This window comes from Idiotropiscis lumnitzeri, chromosome 15, assembly GCF_059441095.1.
Source record: "Idiotropiscis lumnitzeri isolate Australia: NSW breed Sydney's pygmy pipehorse chromosome 15, RoL_Ilum_1.0, whole genome shotgun sequence".
Classification (NCBI taxonomy): domain Eukaryota; kingdom Metazoa; phylum Chordata; class Actinopteri; order Syngnathiformes; family Syngnathidae; genus Idiotropiscis; species Idiotropiscis lumnitzeri.
In genome coordinates, this window is record NC_142405.1 from 2,570,430 (window position 1) to 2,586,791 (window position 16,362).

The following is a 16,362-nucleotide window of genomic DNA, read 5'->3' on the forward strand; positions in this document are numbered from 1 at the left end:
CACTTTCACAATCACCTCAATATACAATTCATCCTCTTTGTTCAAACGTGTATGGACCCAAACCCAAGAAAATCACCTGTTATATCCAACGCCAAAGTGACAATCGTCTTTGAAGCGAGCACCCTCCTTCTTCAAGTCATAGATCAGGGCTTTACTGTGTTTTCTGTCACTCCACGAGTTCATCCACCATCCATAACTCCGCACGTACACATTTAAAGCTGGCGTATCGCTGAGGAACACCTGCAGGCCGTTTTCAGTTAAGAATGATATGTATCGGAAATCGGACAAATTTCAGCATTTTTCCTCCGTTTCGATCAAGTCGACAAAGGCCGATTGCCAGATGTATCCTGTCGTAAGATTTTCCACTTTTGCAATCAAGATCAGTATAAGCCCGATGATTGAATGTCTTTGAAAGATTATCATGTATGATTATCCTGAGGTGTGGAGGTTGTCAAGAGATTTGTCTCCGCCTTCCAATCAAAAGCAGTAAATGTATGATTTTCAGATTTTTGTAAATTATTATCATGAGACTGTAGTGTGGGATTTGTTACCTTAGAGATTTTTTTTTTAATCAGCATGTGGTGTCTCTAACGTTTAAAAATCGTCAGTGCTCGATTTTGTCTGCTGGTGACACGTTACCTCGTTGTTCTTGGGCATCGGAGGATTGGCCTGGAGCTCCGTGGGCAACAAGAAGCTCATTGTGAATTCTTTTTGTTCCCAAAACCACTTCTTTTCTTCGGCCACCTTGACCACAACCGGTGACGTCATTTCAATCTTTTGTCCTGGAGCATTGACCACACAACAGAGCATTGAAGACAACATTCTTTTTGTTTCACAAAAAAAAAAAAAAAGAGCATTAATGTGAGTTATGACCTGAGGAAAAAAAAACATAGGCGGTGTAAAAATAAACTGAGACAATATTGTTGCAACATCCACGCACCAAATTCGTTTTCACCACCGATGTATCGAAATAGCCGCATAAATGCCCTGTTACAGGCGATGTCCATGGACCATGACCACTCTGTGGTTGACACCCACTTGGCAGCCTCGTAGTGGCGCGCCTAGCGAGAGACACACCGATGTCATCCCACGGCCGACAACTGTGTCACTCTCCCTTTGTTTTTATCTCTTAACATTTGACTGACTCACCTCATACATGTCAGTTCTGCAGATGACCTTGAACAGCAGACATTGACTTGTCTCGGTCGCAAATGGGAGCTCGGAGCAGCTCCTGTGGCGACAATGCACCAATCCTTTTTTTTTTTTTTTTTTTTTGCAAATTTTTGAAGCTTAAATATAAAAAGTGTGAGACTGAGATTATTGTCATCGACAGGTTGAACACACCAGAGCCCCAAAATATGAATTTTCAAGTCTGATCATATTGAAACTTGGGTGACGTATAAAAGCTGCTAACTTTCTAGGTGCTTTGAGATAAAGATGATATGAGGTTTTTTTTTATGGTACAAGCCGTCATTTGGATGATTTTTTTATTTATTTTTTTTCCTTGATTTGAGAGCTAAAAAAAAAAAATTGCAATCCAAGCGCTGTATGGTATCAGTGAACTCAACTTCACAACGAGCCGCAATTTGACATTTGGTGAACAATTCTTAAAAAAAAATGACGCTTCAATCTTCAAATCAAAGAGTCTATTTAATACATGCACATTCCGTTGCCTTAAAGTCCGCTAACTTAATGCTAATTTATAAACCATAGATGGGCTAATTATTAGCATAGCAATCGCGTCACGTTCCAAATATTTCCGTCATTACTGTATGGTTTTATGAAGTACAATATTTACCGAATTTTAGATATTTTTCTCATTGAAATACAAACATGACATAATTTTTTGTGGGGGGGGGGGGATTGACGGCCTTTCCAATCATTTTATGGGGAAAGATGATTTGACATACAATCGTTTTGAGTTACAAGTGTGTTCACCGACTCACCGAGATAAACTCATATCTCAAGGCATGACTTCCCTTTCCAAACATGGCACAACTTTGTCAAAACCATCTCGTATGCTCACATAATGTCCAAACGTCAAAATATTCTTACCCGACTTTGGCGTCGGCCGTGAGGGCTAGCAGGCAGCCAACTAGTCCTGCAAGCAGAAACCTGGCATAAAACAAAACAAAAAAATAAATTTAGTATTATAACTCAATTTTCTGTTCACCCAGCAAAATACAGAGGTACTTATTCACGCTTGCGTGATGTGCAGTTGGGCACGACACGACAAGAAGAATGCGTTGAATACTTACATGGTGGAAGATTGTTTAGTGCAGTGGTGCAAAGCGAGAAGCCAAGAGGAGTTATAAAAGGAAATGTGGCCACACCCTCAAAAGTCCAGACAATACAAGAAGGAAGAAAAAAAAAAAAAAAAAAGCAAGGCACATGCGTTCTTGTACAACAAACACGTGCAACACCTGAAAAATTTAACACTGCACATTGTCTTTGCCATCCATTGTACTTGTGTACCGTTCTTCGGGGAGGTAATTATCTGTCTTTTGTGGTGGGATTAATTGCGTACCACTGAACACGTTGTCACATAGAGTATATCCGAATTTGATTTTGTAAATTGGGGAGAGCAGGCTTTCACTTGGAATTATATATGTTCTCAGTAATGTTTTAGTTGCACGTATGATTTCTTCTCGTGAACAGTTCATTTCAAAGAAAAAAAAACCAAACGAAAACCTTGTAAGATTTGGTGACATAAGACGGGATCAAATACGATAAGACGGCGGTGACAAAAGATTAGAAAGTCAGGATGACATGACAAGACTAAATTGCGATAAAACAAAAGATTAGACAAGGTGAGATAAGACAAAGCGGGACAAGACGAGGCATGACGGAATACTATTTTGCAAAAACAACCGTGGTAGTTTTCTTTTTTTCTTTTTTTTTTTTTATCAGTGGTGGTAGTAGCAGGACTTCTGCTGCATGGTTTGTCAGGAACAAATTCTGTTTTGAGAAACCTGCCACAAAGAGCATAAATTGTCCTTTGCCTTGGAGCAGTACAACATCTTACTGGCGCTGTGCTGCAGTCGGGGACAGAAAAACGAGTCATTTTGCAATGCCGTTCCAATGTCAATTGGCAAGCCATGCGCAAGGGAGCGGAATGCTGACAAAAGACCACAAAGCTTAAACTATAGCATATAAGGCAACATATGGGACACACGTGTTCATTCAAAAAGTAATTTGCGAAGTTTGTAGGGACCACAGCGAAATCCTTGCTTGTGGCCAACAATGACTTGTCAAGTTTGACCTGCAAAATGAGAGAGGCACTTCACTTCACTGTGGTTTGCATAGTCGACAGCGATACCTTCTTTTGTGTTCACTCGCAACAACCTCAAGACCCACCAGTGGGTTCCCACGCTGGGACTCGATATTCTGTCACAACTGCTCTTCTAAGGCAAATTACAAAAAAAAAAAAAAACATGGAATGGCATTTGATTTTCAGTTTGATTTGTCACACACACGATTTAATCAGTACTGTGAAATCGTAAGGATGACTTTGCAGCGTCTTATGTTCACAAAGGTTGAGGGCACCCACTGGAACACATTGTTACGGCTGAAAGAGCGCGATCATTTTACCCACTTTTGTCCCGAAACCTTTTCATTCTGATCTTTAGCTGAGTGAATACAAAACACCTTCCCCAACTTCCCGCCATTCACAAAGCAAACACCTCCAAAAGGAGGACGGAAAGGAAAGGTCTATCCAAAAGGCTGTCTTTTATTCTGAAATCACACCAGGGGGCGCTGTTGGAACACCATCGACCGCGAAAGGTCAATTTGAAACATTATTGTCTTTTAGATTCATCGTCTTTTTTCTGTCTCGTGAAATCAACACTTAAAATTATGACCTTGTACAAATTACGACTACAATTTTATTCATAGTCATCTTTTTTTGTTTTTAGTGCAGTCCTAACACTTTTTTGTACGTTAACATTCTTTCACTATTTGTTCTTTTTTTTGTACAAGAGGCCACCCTTGAAAATAAAAGTACAATTGTGAGGTCGGTTTTGAAGAAACTAAAGTGCCAGAACTCTTATTTTGACCATTTTAATCGGAAATTCCCACACAAACATTCTGCAGCCTTTAGCTACTGACTTTTCCTTTGACTTTTTTTGGGGGTTCTCTATAAATGGCTAATGCAAATTTATTCTGTTATATTTTAATTATTTAATCACAATTAATCTTAGTATGGGCCCAAAAACTTATTTGTACTGTACTGTGGAACCAGGAAGATCTTAACTGCATTCATTTCATTACTTGCCTCTCAGCTAAATGTGACAATTGCTTCAAGAACCAATCAACAGGTAATCGTGTTAAAGGAGACATATGATTCATTTTTATTTCACAATTTAAAGAAGCTCTCGGGCATTTTAAAAACATCTCTGACATTCTCCAGTCAAAATACACAAAGGATAAAGAATTACAGCATACTTAACACTTGTCATACTCTGGTAGAAATCACTTCAGAGGGCGGATCTCTGTCTTTTTTTTTTTTCTTTTTACTTTGGGGTCGACAAAATTATCACCAAATGACACTTTTGCATGCAGCAGACATATCTTGACTAATCTGCGCTAACACTGCAGCTCTGCTTACCTTCTGACATTGCAGTGCAGCTGCTTGTTACTTGAAAATGAATTTTCTTGAGCCATCCTGGCTGGGAAGTCATGGTGTTGGGGCATTATGTAACACATTTTCATAAATACGCAGGTAACAAAAGACGTACTCGGCTGGGCAGGCACTCCAGAGGCCCAACTATTTGTATGCGACCCATAACAAAGTCAATTCTCCATAATATGTCCTCTTTAAGTTCAAAACAAAATTGAAAGCGATCTCTTGACCGCCATCTAGGGGTTACATTCAGTCAGTCGGTTTCTTGCCTATTATTATATTTTTGACATAAATGCACAACTTTTAGCTTCTTGTGACGTCACTGAGAAGCGAAATACTGCCAACTAAACGCGTTTACTGGTTTTTATTTACCCGAGAGACAGCACATGCACGTCACTGCTCGCCGTAACTAAACGGACACACTGTGAGCTAAAGACGAGCGCGGCCTGAATTGAGCACAAAGGAAAACTCCTCAGCATCACGGACTACTGTTACAGGATCAAGTTGACAAGCGTGGTGCGTACACTCGAGCACTGGGGTGGATGAAAAGAGGGAGGGGGAGGGACAAGTGCATCTGCAAACATCGAGGAAGGAGAAGCTGTTTTTTTTTTTTTTTTTTTTTTTTTTGAGGCGCCATTTTCAAAGGACGGAGCCAACGTGCGATGCTGCAGAGAGAGAGGCAGGATGGGAGTGGGACGGAGGCGCTAGTGGAGGGCTGCAGAAGTTAAAGACGGGATATACAGTATTTATGTGTTGCGCTGGGCGGCTAAGACAGGTCCACCTCCCTCTCGATGCCCACATATTTGAGGGCGTCCGCTTGGCTGTATCTGCGGGAGGAAGCGAAAAGCCGCCATTACAACACGCGGCAATTGAGAGAAATGCAAAAGCCCGTTTTGCTTTTCACTCCCACGGTTACAATAAGCTAACGAGCTCGAAGGAGGATAAATTCAATACTTTTAAAATAATTTTTAATGCCATTTTTGAAGACCTCTCATTCACTAAATAAATCAATTTGACACATATTCCAGGTAATATAAAATTTTAGAAGCATTTAGTTTTAATTTGTACGTAATTTACTCAAGCGATCCTAATTATTATTATAGTAAAAATGAGTTCATTTGAAATAAAAAGTCAAAATATGGGAAAAATACATTTAATAAATTACTATAAACATAAATGTAAAATTATAAAACAAATGTAATTATTACAATCTGAAAAAAGTTTAAAATTGTATTGAAGCATTAAAAATGTAATTGTTTTTACTAAAATTAAAATTGAAAAAAAATATTTGACAATGAATAGCATACATTTGTAATATTGTAGAAGTAAAAATTGTAAAAATTAACTATCAGTAAAATCTGAAAAATTAATTAAATTTTTTTTTTATTAATTGATGTTGTGAAGTATTTAAAAAAAAGTTATTTATTAAAATAAAATAAAAAATAACTAAAATGAAATGCAATTAATCACCATCAACCTAACTTCTAAAATTAAAACAGCCCAAAAAATATTTACTCAAAAAGAAATCCTGAATGTGAGCGGCCTTACCTGTAGTCGAAGAAAAGCTCTTCTCCTTGCATGATGGAGCGCTTTGCAAAAATCCCGATGCGGTGGTCTCCGTTCACCATCACCACTGCAAACGCAACGTCAAACCGTTAACGTGTCTTTGACATTAATCAGTCTGTAGTGGATATAAAAAGTCAACACACCCCCTGTTGAGACGCAAGGTTTATGTAATAATGCTACAGTGTTACCTTTGGCGTAGCAGTTTGGGTTGACCGAGTGATTAGCAAAGCGGATTTTGTTCCCCTTCCTGGTGGCATCGACGACAAAGTCTGCAGAGAGGGAAGGCGTTAGAATGACGTCTACGGAGCGAATGGATGTCGCATAAGCCCGACTGAATACGTGCCGTTGTTCAGGTTGAAAAGGAAGCTGGACATGTATTTGTCGTAGATTCTGCCTCGTCGGTCCGCCTCGTCCTGCGAGATGAGCTGAAATATGGAAACAGGCGATTGTTAAACCTCAGACTGGGATGGGGATCTTTTTTTTTTTTTTATTAGTAGAAGGCAATATGAACCATCCAACTTCGCAGCTTTGCAACCTAATCGAGACGCTAACAAATTGATCACTTACCTCTCCGCAGTACTCTGAGATGAACTCGTTCTTCTGCACAGGCTCTTTGATGAAGGTGCCCCATCCGGCGACGTCTGACGGCGCCAACAGGAGGTGCTGTTAAATGAACATTAACACTGTCAGAAACGGGCGTAACAGAAGAGTTCATCTCTTATGTAATTGGACAATTACAACATACGTATTCCCAACGATCCGATGGTGTACTTTTTTTCCCCTCGGCTTAATGATCAAACTAGGTTTAGCCAATACTTTTTTTCCGCTCATTTGCATAAAAAAAAACAAAAAGCGTAAATGACGTCAACGACGTTCAAAGAGTTAGGTATTTCGATTTATGTCCATTCTAGTTCAACTCCAGTGAGTGACAGTGTGCTGCGTGTCGCTCGTACCTTTTTGAGGCCCCTCTGGATGCTGCAGTTCTTGCACGATACCACTTTGCTGTCCCAGTGGTCGGCGGCGCCGCAGGTCATGCACAGGTCTGGGTCGCACTCTCTCACGGCCAGGTAGCAGGGGCACTGCTTGGTGTTGCACTGGGTCTTACACCTGCAGCCCGGGAAGCGGTTCTGACCTGCAATGCAGAGCTGAGAGTGAGCGACGAGGACCTCTGCTGGCAGGTATGCCCAATAACAATTTGGCAGGAGGAACGACCAAAATGTCTGGCCGACAGCCTCCGCCTGCGGGGAAAGAAAAACGTCTGCTGTCTCACTATTCGGAGTTGGATTTAAATGTTCCATCTGCGGCATTGTTTAGCCTTAGTTGTCAGAATTGTGCTGACGTTGGAGCCGATGTTGTAAATCAGGCACAACGCCCGTCACGTCTCTTTGAAACCCGTCCAGGCCCTTTAGAGCGCACACATTTGCACCGAGTTCTGCTACATTTGCACCGAGTTCTGCTACGGGAAAAAGGCGGAGTGAGGTTCCGGAGCGGAGGGAAGGAGGGCGGTAGGAGAACTGAATCACAAGCCATGCACGCAAAATGTTTGTCCACACTCGCCACGCCGTTGCTCTGCTGCAGCTTTAATGTGGAAAACGGAGCAAGGCAAGGCAGCAGTGCAATATTGTTGGGGTTTTTTTTGCTGCAGAAGCTAATTTATTCTTATGAATGCAGCTGTGGGCGCGAATGTAGCGTTACTATCATGAAATGAAAAGGCATGCAGTCAAGTCATTGCAAATTTTGTTTGTTTTAAGTTTGACCAAGAGAACATTCTAACGAAACGCAGCAATGCAACCAGAAGCCACTGGCTTTCTCACTTGTCGAATTTTATGGTTTAAAAATGACGTTTCTTCTCACAGTCATATTTATTTCATAATGAAATTGATCCGGGCAGACTTTGTGCATGTTTTTCTGAATGCGTTTGTGGGAAGTGGAAGCATTGTGATGAACTTTGGGCCACACTGAAAGAGGAAAAAAAAAAGTCTAAATGTGATTTTTTTCATTTTTTTTTTTCACAAGTAAAAGTCAAAATTCCAAAACAAACGCTTCACTCTTCTCCCGGTTGCCACAGATTTTTTTCCCGAGGTGTTTTGTAGTTGTTGTAAATCAAAAAATTCAGATATATTTAATCCTGCAGTCACATTTTCATTCTACTTTTTTATAATTGCGCTTTTATACAAAAAAATTCAACAAGACACTAATCTCATCCAAGCATCCCTTAACGGATTTAGCTTTGTGCATGGGCACCAAGAAAATAAGCAATCCCCACTCCAAAAAAAAAAAATGTAAAATGATATCAAGAAAAGAACTCACACTCATGCTCGCACTGGCAAAACTTCTCGCAGAAATTCTGAGTGATGACACACGGGCAGGTGCTGTCACACGGGTGGTCGGGGTGGTCACATGGCTGGTAGTTGTACACCTGATTGGACGAGTTATCTGGAATGACGGAGCACAGACGCCGTCCGATGAGCACTCCGAAAGGGAGCGTGTAAAAATAGCCGTGCCGTCATGTGTCAAACATACCTTTCTTGAGCTGAATCTTTGCCCATAACCTGCCTCATCAATGAGACAAGAAAAAGCACTTTTAAGCATTAAGCGTGTCAAGAAGTAATGCATAAAAAAAAAAGAAAAATAAATATTTTTAAATCAAAGTCATATTTTTGTCATCTATATTTGGAATCAACTAACAATGTTTGGCTCAATGGCGCTTGAAAAGTCAGACTGAACGATGCCGACGCCCGTCCGTGAAAAATCCCCCTCCCTAATGTTTTACTTGCATAATTCAGCGCGTTATTCAGAGCTAATCAATCATGTCCGTAATGAATCCCGAATGAGCGCAGCGGCTCGCTTGCCTGTGCTTCCTTTTCTTCTTCTGCGGCGAGATGCCTCCGTCCTCCAGGGGGACGCGATGGATGAGAGCCTCCTTCACGGCAAACGCGTACACCTGGGAGACATCAAAACCCACAAATTGCATAGATTGCGCAATCGGTGCGGTCGCCGCCGTTATGCAACATCCAAGAAGTCCACTGCGAACCAACGCGCTTTTTGGCCTTCACTTGAGGCCGCGCGCGCGGTTGTTGTTTGCCGCCGCCGTTTCCGACTTTTCCGCCATGTAACCGCGACTAAGTCACGTTGACTAAGTGCTCGCTCGTCACCTTGGCAACAACTTGCAGCGCGATACTGTAAAAGCACTACACGAATCTCCGTCGCTATCTCCGTGCTTCACTTTAGTCAAGATGTGCAATATGGTCTCTGTTTTTTATCAAGGCAGGATTACTCATTTCCCGCCTTTGCTCTTTGAACACATTTTGAGTAACTTAAACACTTATTAAAACACAGTTTAAAAAAAAACATTTGTGTTTAAAAACCTAAAACTGCAGCTACATTTTACATTTATAAAACTAAATAGAACAAACTTTTTTTTCGTCATTTTAGCATTGAGGTTGAAAGTATTTATTTTAATGTACAACTGTGCCGAAGAAGTGAATTGCAGTTTTTTTTTCCAACTATTTTTTTTTTTTTATCTTGAACTCGACAAATACTCAATATATAAAATAAAAAACTAACAAAAAAACTAAATCTAAACAAAACATTATAAAGTGGCAAACCCACTTTAAAAATCAATTAAACGAAATCAACTCGAGAAACAAAAGCCACAACGTAATAAAAAGTAACTTCTCTCCTCTGCACAAAGTAGTTTTCATGCATGCACAGCGGACTAAGTTACATCATGCACAGCTTAGCGACAACTTTTCACCTCTTTGCAATTTTTGGTGCCGATGAGGCGCGCGATGGAGCAGAAGTTGTTGAAGTAGGTGCCGTGCAGCACCCGGAAGAGCGACTCCTCTGCGCCGCTCCATTCCAGCGTGCAGCACGCCGGCTGCTCCGCCACGTCGTCGACCGGGCGCAGCTTGGTGGGGGTCTGGCAGCGCGAATTCCCCTCTGGAATACACACATACGCCCACTTTGCTATCATAGACGAACGAAAGTGAGGAAAAAAAACATTAAAATACATTAAGACAACAAAAAAAAATATATCACTGTTGACTTGGCGAATGCAGAGGTGCACCCTGGACCGGTCGCTAGCCAATCGCAGGTTGCCTATTGACAAACAATTTATCGCATTAAAAAAAAAAAAAAAGTTTCACGCAAAACGAATTCCGAGTGCATCCTTTTATCGGGACACATTTGTAACCTTTTAACGGGATGTAACCTTGCCAAGGACGCCTTAACTCAAGTAGAGAAAGTACAAGGAATTTATTTGAAGTAGACCGCTCGATCAGCGAGAAACCAGCAGTGGAAATGACTCGCGAACGGTACCGAAAATAAAAACTAGGGTTAAAGATCTTGTTTTCCCGCGTGCGACCCTTGACTTTGGTTTGCAAACGCAACACAAGCGATGTTCACGCACTCGCAGCTCGAGTTGCTTGGCAACAAGCTGAACGCAGCAGCATGCTCTGTCACTGAGTATCTTTATTAATCTGCTCGACAATCTGTTTCTTTTCACCCCCCCCCTACCAACACACACACACACACACTTTAACCCGAAATGTGTGAGAGCGTCTGCTGAGGTGCACGTGACTTCCAGAATGAGAGGCCTCCGGTGAGGAGAGGTTGATGAAGACGGTGCCTGACTTATTTGCCTCCCACCGTTCTCCACATGAACATGTCAATAGGAATGAAAGCAAACGAGTGGAAGGAAGTGTTGATGTTGGAAGCCGAGGCTTGCCAAGCTCTTGATTTTGCTTGGCGAGAGCACGGAGGACGATCTGACTCGGAGGCTGTCATCCGCTGCCAAATGTCACTCTTGGAAAAAAGAGCTGCAGTTGGCCAGGGAGGGAGCGAGCGAGGTTTATGGTAAATGATGCTCCTTTCACAGTCATGCGCTGACTCACACGGCTAGTAAAATAACTGCGTCTGCACCTGGCAAACTGGCTTTAGCGGACGAGCGGGACATCAAGAATGACCTAGAGTAACCGGTTTTTAAAATCAGCAGGATTCATGCTACGACGGCGCGACTCTTCTTGAATGAATTTGACAAAAAACAGATGGTGGAGAGGAAGAAAAAAAAAAAATACTCCCACCAACATTCACTGCCATTGACGGGTATAGACGTCATTTTACTTGGGCAGCTCGTGAAGGAGTTACAATTCAGAAAAAGTATGAAATGTTATTCTAAGTATGATTTCTCATTTTCTAAGTCACTGTAACATTATGCTCAGTTTTCCATAAAGTAGAAAAATTAAAAAAAAAAAATAATCCCTGTACTGACACTTTGAGAATTGCTACGATAAACCAAGTCCTGATTTGACCTCCTGAGTGTCTTTGGCTGTTTTAGAAGGAAGGATTTTCAAAAAAGTTGTCTTTCTCGGATGCGCAACGTAAGATTGAAAATTATCGCTACCTGAGGAGGACGTCGTTTCATGGTCGCTTTCTCCATCTTTGCTCTCCTCTGCAAATCCCGACGGTCCGGGGCAACTCGCGCTGGCGGGACGCTGCTGCTGCTGCTGCTGCTGCTGCCTTCGCCTCTTCCGAAACCTCTGCGAGCGCAACATGTTCTGATCCACAAACTCTTTCGCCCCTTTCTTCACCAGAGAGGAGAACATAGACAAGAAGAGAAGTTGGCAATACGTCGTACTCGTGGCGGAAATGTCAGCAAACAAAACGGCAGGCACCTGCAACAGGAAACAGTCGGCGCCGCACGGATCCGTCTCCATTCGGATCTCTTTGCTCTTCCGCTTGTACACGTTGGGTGTTGCGTGGAACGCTTTACAGACGAGCACACTTTTAGCACATTTTATTGCGATTTAAGGAAAAGTGAAAATCACGTAACACTTGAATCTGAATTATGCTAACAAAACATAAAGCTAATTTGTATTCAATACCCACGACACCAGACTGTTGACTTGAGCACCCTTGGTCAAAAGTAACCCAAATTGGGTGAAATCGCTAACCCAGCGCTTGGGTCCAAACGAGAAGCAGGCGATGCTGCGTTATTGATTGAGCCGCTTACGATGGAGGAAGCAGTCGTATTTGAAGCATCGCCGGCAGAAGAGCGTGTGGAAGGAATGCAACGACTGCTCTCGCTGCACCGACTTTGCAAAGGGGCCGTCCAGGTTGGGGGTGCAGAGGGGGGGCAACTTGACCGGGTTGGGCGGTCCCAGGAGGTCCTTGTACCTACAAAAACAAAAAAAAAAAAATAGGTGAGAGGAGTGAGAAGCATTCGAGGCCATTTCAGCCACTTTGTTTTGTTGTCAAGCTTTTTCAGGTTGCCACAAATCCTCTTTTGAGGACCCCAGCACGGGGGGGGGGCGTCATTATTACCTCCCTTCCCAAATGTTTGCCTCTTCACGGCGAACACTAAGCAACGGCCCCTATTCAGCATTGCGCCACCAAGACGGTCATTATTTCCCCCTTCCTTACTTTTCCTTCAGCTCCTCCGTGGTGCCCTTGTACGGGAACATGGAGGCGATGGCGGTGAAGATCTTGTCGCTCGGGATTTTCTTGTTGCCAAACGGGTCCCGCACTGCGCAAAACAAACATTTTGTTAATATACAAGGGGCTCTGGCATTATTTATTTATTTATTTTTGATTATGTTCCAAACGTGAATAAAAAGCCAGATCGTCGAGTCTATCCTGAAGCATCACAAATTGAATTGCGTTAAAGATAAAATAGCTTCATTGGTAACATAACAAGATCATTTCCACATTCATATTTAACGTAATGTAAGTACTGTAATTTCCGGACTATAAAACGCAGCAGCTCTTTTGTGAGAGAGAAAAAAAAAAAAAAAAGACATACAAGCCGCACCGCGCTATAAGCCGCAGTTTTCTATGTTGAAAAAAAAATCTTGTTTACTACATGTACAGAACGATTTTGTACTGTGAAGATAATCGCAAGAGAAAATTTAAAAAAAATAATCGAGATTTATTTAGCGTATTTTCTGAACTATAAAGCGCCCCTAGTGGTGAAAGAAAAAAAATTCACAGAAAAGCTGCACGGCTGTATTAGCCGAATGGTTCAAAATCGAGGAAAAAAGTAGCGGCTTATCGTCTGGAAAATACAATATTTTGGTAATAATCATTAACAGTGCCGTCCCTTTAAACAAGCTCTACTTTTAATGGCTGCTGCAAAATTGCATACTTGAAAAAATAATGACACACATTGTATATTTAAATACAAGACATGCTTCATTATGAAAACATCGCTTTCCACAACTGCAGCTCTAAAAGTAAGACAAGACTGGCTTATGCAACATCATGTTTTGCCCCTCAAGATCCATCACATTTTACAACTTGTTCTTTTTAGCTTTTGTCCTTACAGCGGTGTCACAGCAGTGTCATGGAACTGAAAGCAAGCAGGGGACGTGTTGGCCGCATGTAAACAACACCGGTCCAGGGGTGACGCTCGCAGTGACATGGTGACCGGACAAACAGTGGCGGCCTTGTTGCGCCGCTCTCTCTCTCTCGTGTGCTCGCGCGGGACAAAGTCTGACAGTCTGACGTGACTAACAACGTGCTCTCACCCTCGACAGTGCTCCTCCTCTTCCTTCGGATGAACGGCGCTTTGGTCTCCTCGGAAGCTTCCGTCGAGCTCCGCCTCATCGCTCGCTCGTCTTCTTTCTTTTCAGTCGGCGCCGCCGCTTCCTCCTCGTCGTCGTCCTCGTGGTCAGAGTACTGGCTCAAGGCCTCCACCAGCTCCTTGAAGATCTCGTCGCTGATAAAGCCCCCCTCTGGAAGGCGATGTCGCAATATCAGCAGAGCAGATGTGAAGGAATGGTGACTTTAAAAAAAATATATTTAAAAAAAAAATGCACCTCTATCGCCATGGACACCGTCGTAGTTGTCAATCAGTTCCTCCAGGAAGGCCTCATCCTGCTCCAAGACCTCGTCGCCCATGTAGGGAATGTTGTGCAGGAATGTCTCGTCCTCCACCTATCACAAATCAAACATTAATAGGAAGTATTTCATAAAAAGCCATGCTACTATTTTTAGCACCACACGAACCATTACGCTTTGAAAATATAAAAAGGAGGCTCCACAAGTCCAGTTGATTTGATCCACTTGCACAATCTACTAATTTAAGCGGTTTGAACAGCTGCATTGAAGGGCATGGGTGTACCTAATATTTTGGCCCAGTGAATGGCGCTGTGTTTGTGTGTTGTTCACCATAAAGTTGTGTTGCAAAGGTGACCAGGAGTACATGAAGGGAATTCCTGTCACCGTCGACAGAGGCCTCATCGCCACGGCCTGAATTTTGAACCCTGGGAAGCCGGACTCCACAGTGCACATCTGCAAGAGAGGAATTTTTTTTTTATCTCCAAGTGGACCAATACCTACCAAGCTTCTTCGGGTTCGACATCGTTTCTTACCTTCTTAGTAGCCACAGGACCGCCTGAGCTCGACAAGGGCACCGACTGGATCCTCAACTTCGACCATTCCTCATTCAGGATGCTGGTCTGTGTCTCAATCTTGACCCGGTTGGACACAAACACGGCCTGGAAACACAAAAGCAAGATCAGAATCAGACGGCGCAGGGAGGAATGTTGCTTTTAACAAGCGGGACCCTGACCCACCTTGACCTCCTCTGCCTTCTTAAGGCGCTTCAGCTGGCGAAGGCGCATGTACTCGGACCTGACCCGCCGACGCCATTCCAGCAGGTTGTGAGCGGGGCCGAGGTATAAGGGTGGCTGAAGTTTCGGGGTGGGCGGGGCAACGACGCCCAGGGCTGAAGGTTCAGTGGCGCTTACCTCCATGGCTCTTGAATGAAGAGAGACGTGCAATTCTGACTCAGTGGTCATAATATTAGGTACACCTGCACATCTTTCTCCATCTTGCCATGTGTATGTAAAATATGTATATTTTCCAACCGTTTACTGCCATCAACAAATATGTTAATCGTGTATGTTTTTCAACAGGTCGGCATGGCCGAAAGTCTGAAATACAGGTTTTGTAAAGGACCTTAATGACTAACACATCCCTGCAGATGGTGACGTTGCAACACTGTTGATTTGAGGTTAGTTTTTGGTGAAACCAACTCATGTTTACCTGCTTATTACCAAAATATGTACAATTCTATAAACAAACTTTCGGTTCGTAGGCCTGATGCCTTTATTCGTCACAGTATTCCGTGAGTCTTCACAAATCCGTCTTAAACCGCAAGACAAAATGTTCTCAACTGTTCCTTTGACGTCTCTGTGAAACAGCGCCCCCTTGTGATGGCAAAACAAACGCGTCACTGGGGTGAAATAAGCCTTCGTGGCCATTTAAAAGGCTGGGAACGGTTTTAAATTCTCTCGTATCGTCGCTGCCCGCTTGCCAAATAGTGCGCCGGGGCTGGCAAACGTTAGCCCGTAGCGCGCACGGCCTTAACACGGCATTAACACGCACGATGATCGCGAGTGGGCGTGCCTCGGTCAGAAGAAAAGTGCGTAGTGCCGATTGCGTGCTTGTTTTTATGTGCCTTGCTTAAGTTGCGTGCGCGCGGAAGATGCGTGAAAACGAGCTGCCCAACATCTGCGTCACACACACTCGCGCGTGGACTCCCCTCACCAGCTCAGCTCACCAACACATCAGCCACCACCATCGCACCAATCGTCACATACCTTCAAATCCACGCGTGTTCGTCGAGTGGAACCTCGAGAGATGATCACGCGTGGATTGGGAGCGCGCGCGTTCTGGTTTATGGTCGTGACGCAGTTTCTGTGTCCGCATGACGACTGCTGGATGTCCGAACGATCCCTCGGCGGCGGCGCTGCGGGGCCATGCTTCTGCTGCTGTGGGCTAACCTTGTTGTCGTGGGGTGGGGGGTATGGAGTAGGCGTGGGGGGGGGCGTCCACGGAGCTGCGCACTTGGCAGAGCAGCAGCGGCGTCAGTAGCAGCTGCAGCAGCAGCTGTGACGTATGCGTGGGTCAGGGGAGGAGGATTTATGGCTAAATTGTTTTGCGCCTTCTGGGGAATGAAGGAAGTGTCGTGCGTGGGGCAACCAGCCTCCTCGTCTAACGCCAACGACTAGTCGTTGACAGCCACTCGACGAGAAAAAAAAATAAAGTCACAAACGCTCCATCCTTGCAGGGAAGCGGGCCATGAAGACTAACTTAAAATGCGATTACAAGTAATCGATCAGAAAAGTTGGAAGCGATCCAGCAGCTGCTCCTCGCAGTTGTCAAAAGAC

The 16,362-nt window shown here is 43.5% G+C and overlaps 2 protein-coding genes across 2 annotated transcripts in view; both read right to left on the reverse strand.

Moving 5' to 3' along the window:
* soul5 (heme-binding protein soul5) overlaps positions 1-2,393 on the reverse strand; it is a 2,752-nt gene extending 359 nt beyond the window's left edge. Inside the window, 7 exon segments of the mRNA XM_088316048.1 lie at positions 77-240; positions 640-782; positions 941-1,061; positions 1,150-1,231; positions 2,056-2,115; positions 2,259-2,335; positions 2,337-2,393. Coding sequence (XP_088172174.1) covers positions 77-240; positions 640-782; positions 941-1,061; positions 1,150-1,231; positions 2,056-2,115; positions 2,259-2,335; positions 2,337-2,393 — 704 coding nt within the window.
* Positions 2,394-4,325: 1,932 nt separating this feature from the next.
* ezh1 (enhancer of zeste 1 polycomb repressive complex 2 subunit) lies at positions 4,326-16,362 on the reverse strand. The gene is made up of 20 exons (XM_088316446.1): positions 15,793-16,362; positions 14,764-14,947; positions 14,560-14,685; positions 14,357-14,479; positions 14,005-14,122; positions 13,714-13,920; positions 12,611-12,713; positions 12,201-12,364; positions 11,863-11,954; positions 11,592-11,772; positions 9,945-10,129; positions 9,040-9,131; positions 8,711-8,739; positions 8,498-8,623; positions 7,141-7,319; positions 6,755-6,850; positions 6,531-6,612; positions 6,376-6,456; positions 6,170-6,254; positions 4,326-5,448 (listed from the first exon to the last, which is right to left on the reverse strand). Exons 2-20 carry the CDS (start codon positions 14,941-14,943, stop codon positions 5,388-5,390), a joined length of 2,310 nt encoding a protein of 769 aa, XP_088172572.1. The 5' UTR covers positions 14,944-14,947; positions 15,793-16,362; the 3' UTR covers positions 4,326-5,387.

Bases quoted from the DNA above. Each gene is read 5' to 3' on its own strand.
- ezh1 (XM_088316446.1), bottom strand. From the start codon at position 14,943: ATGGAGGTAAGCGCCACTGAACCTTCAGCCCTGGGCGTCGTTGCCCCG. The intron at 10,130-11,591 runs GTAGCGATAATT...TGTGTATTCCAG, and splicing joins TGAAACGACGTCCTCCTCAG to AGGGGAATTCGCGCTGCCAG. The intron at 9,132-9,944 runs GTGAAAAGTTGT...GATGTCTCCCAG, and splicing joins GCACCAAAAATTGCAAAGAG to GTGTACGCGTTTGCCGTGAA.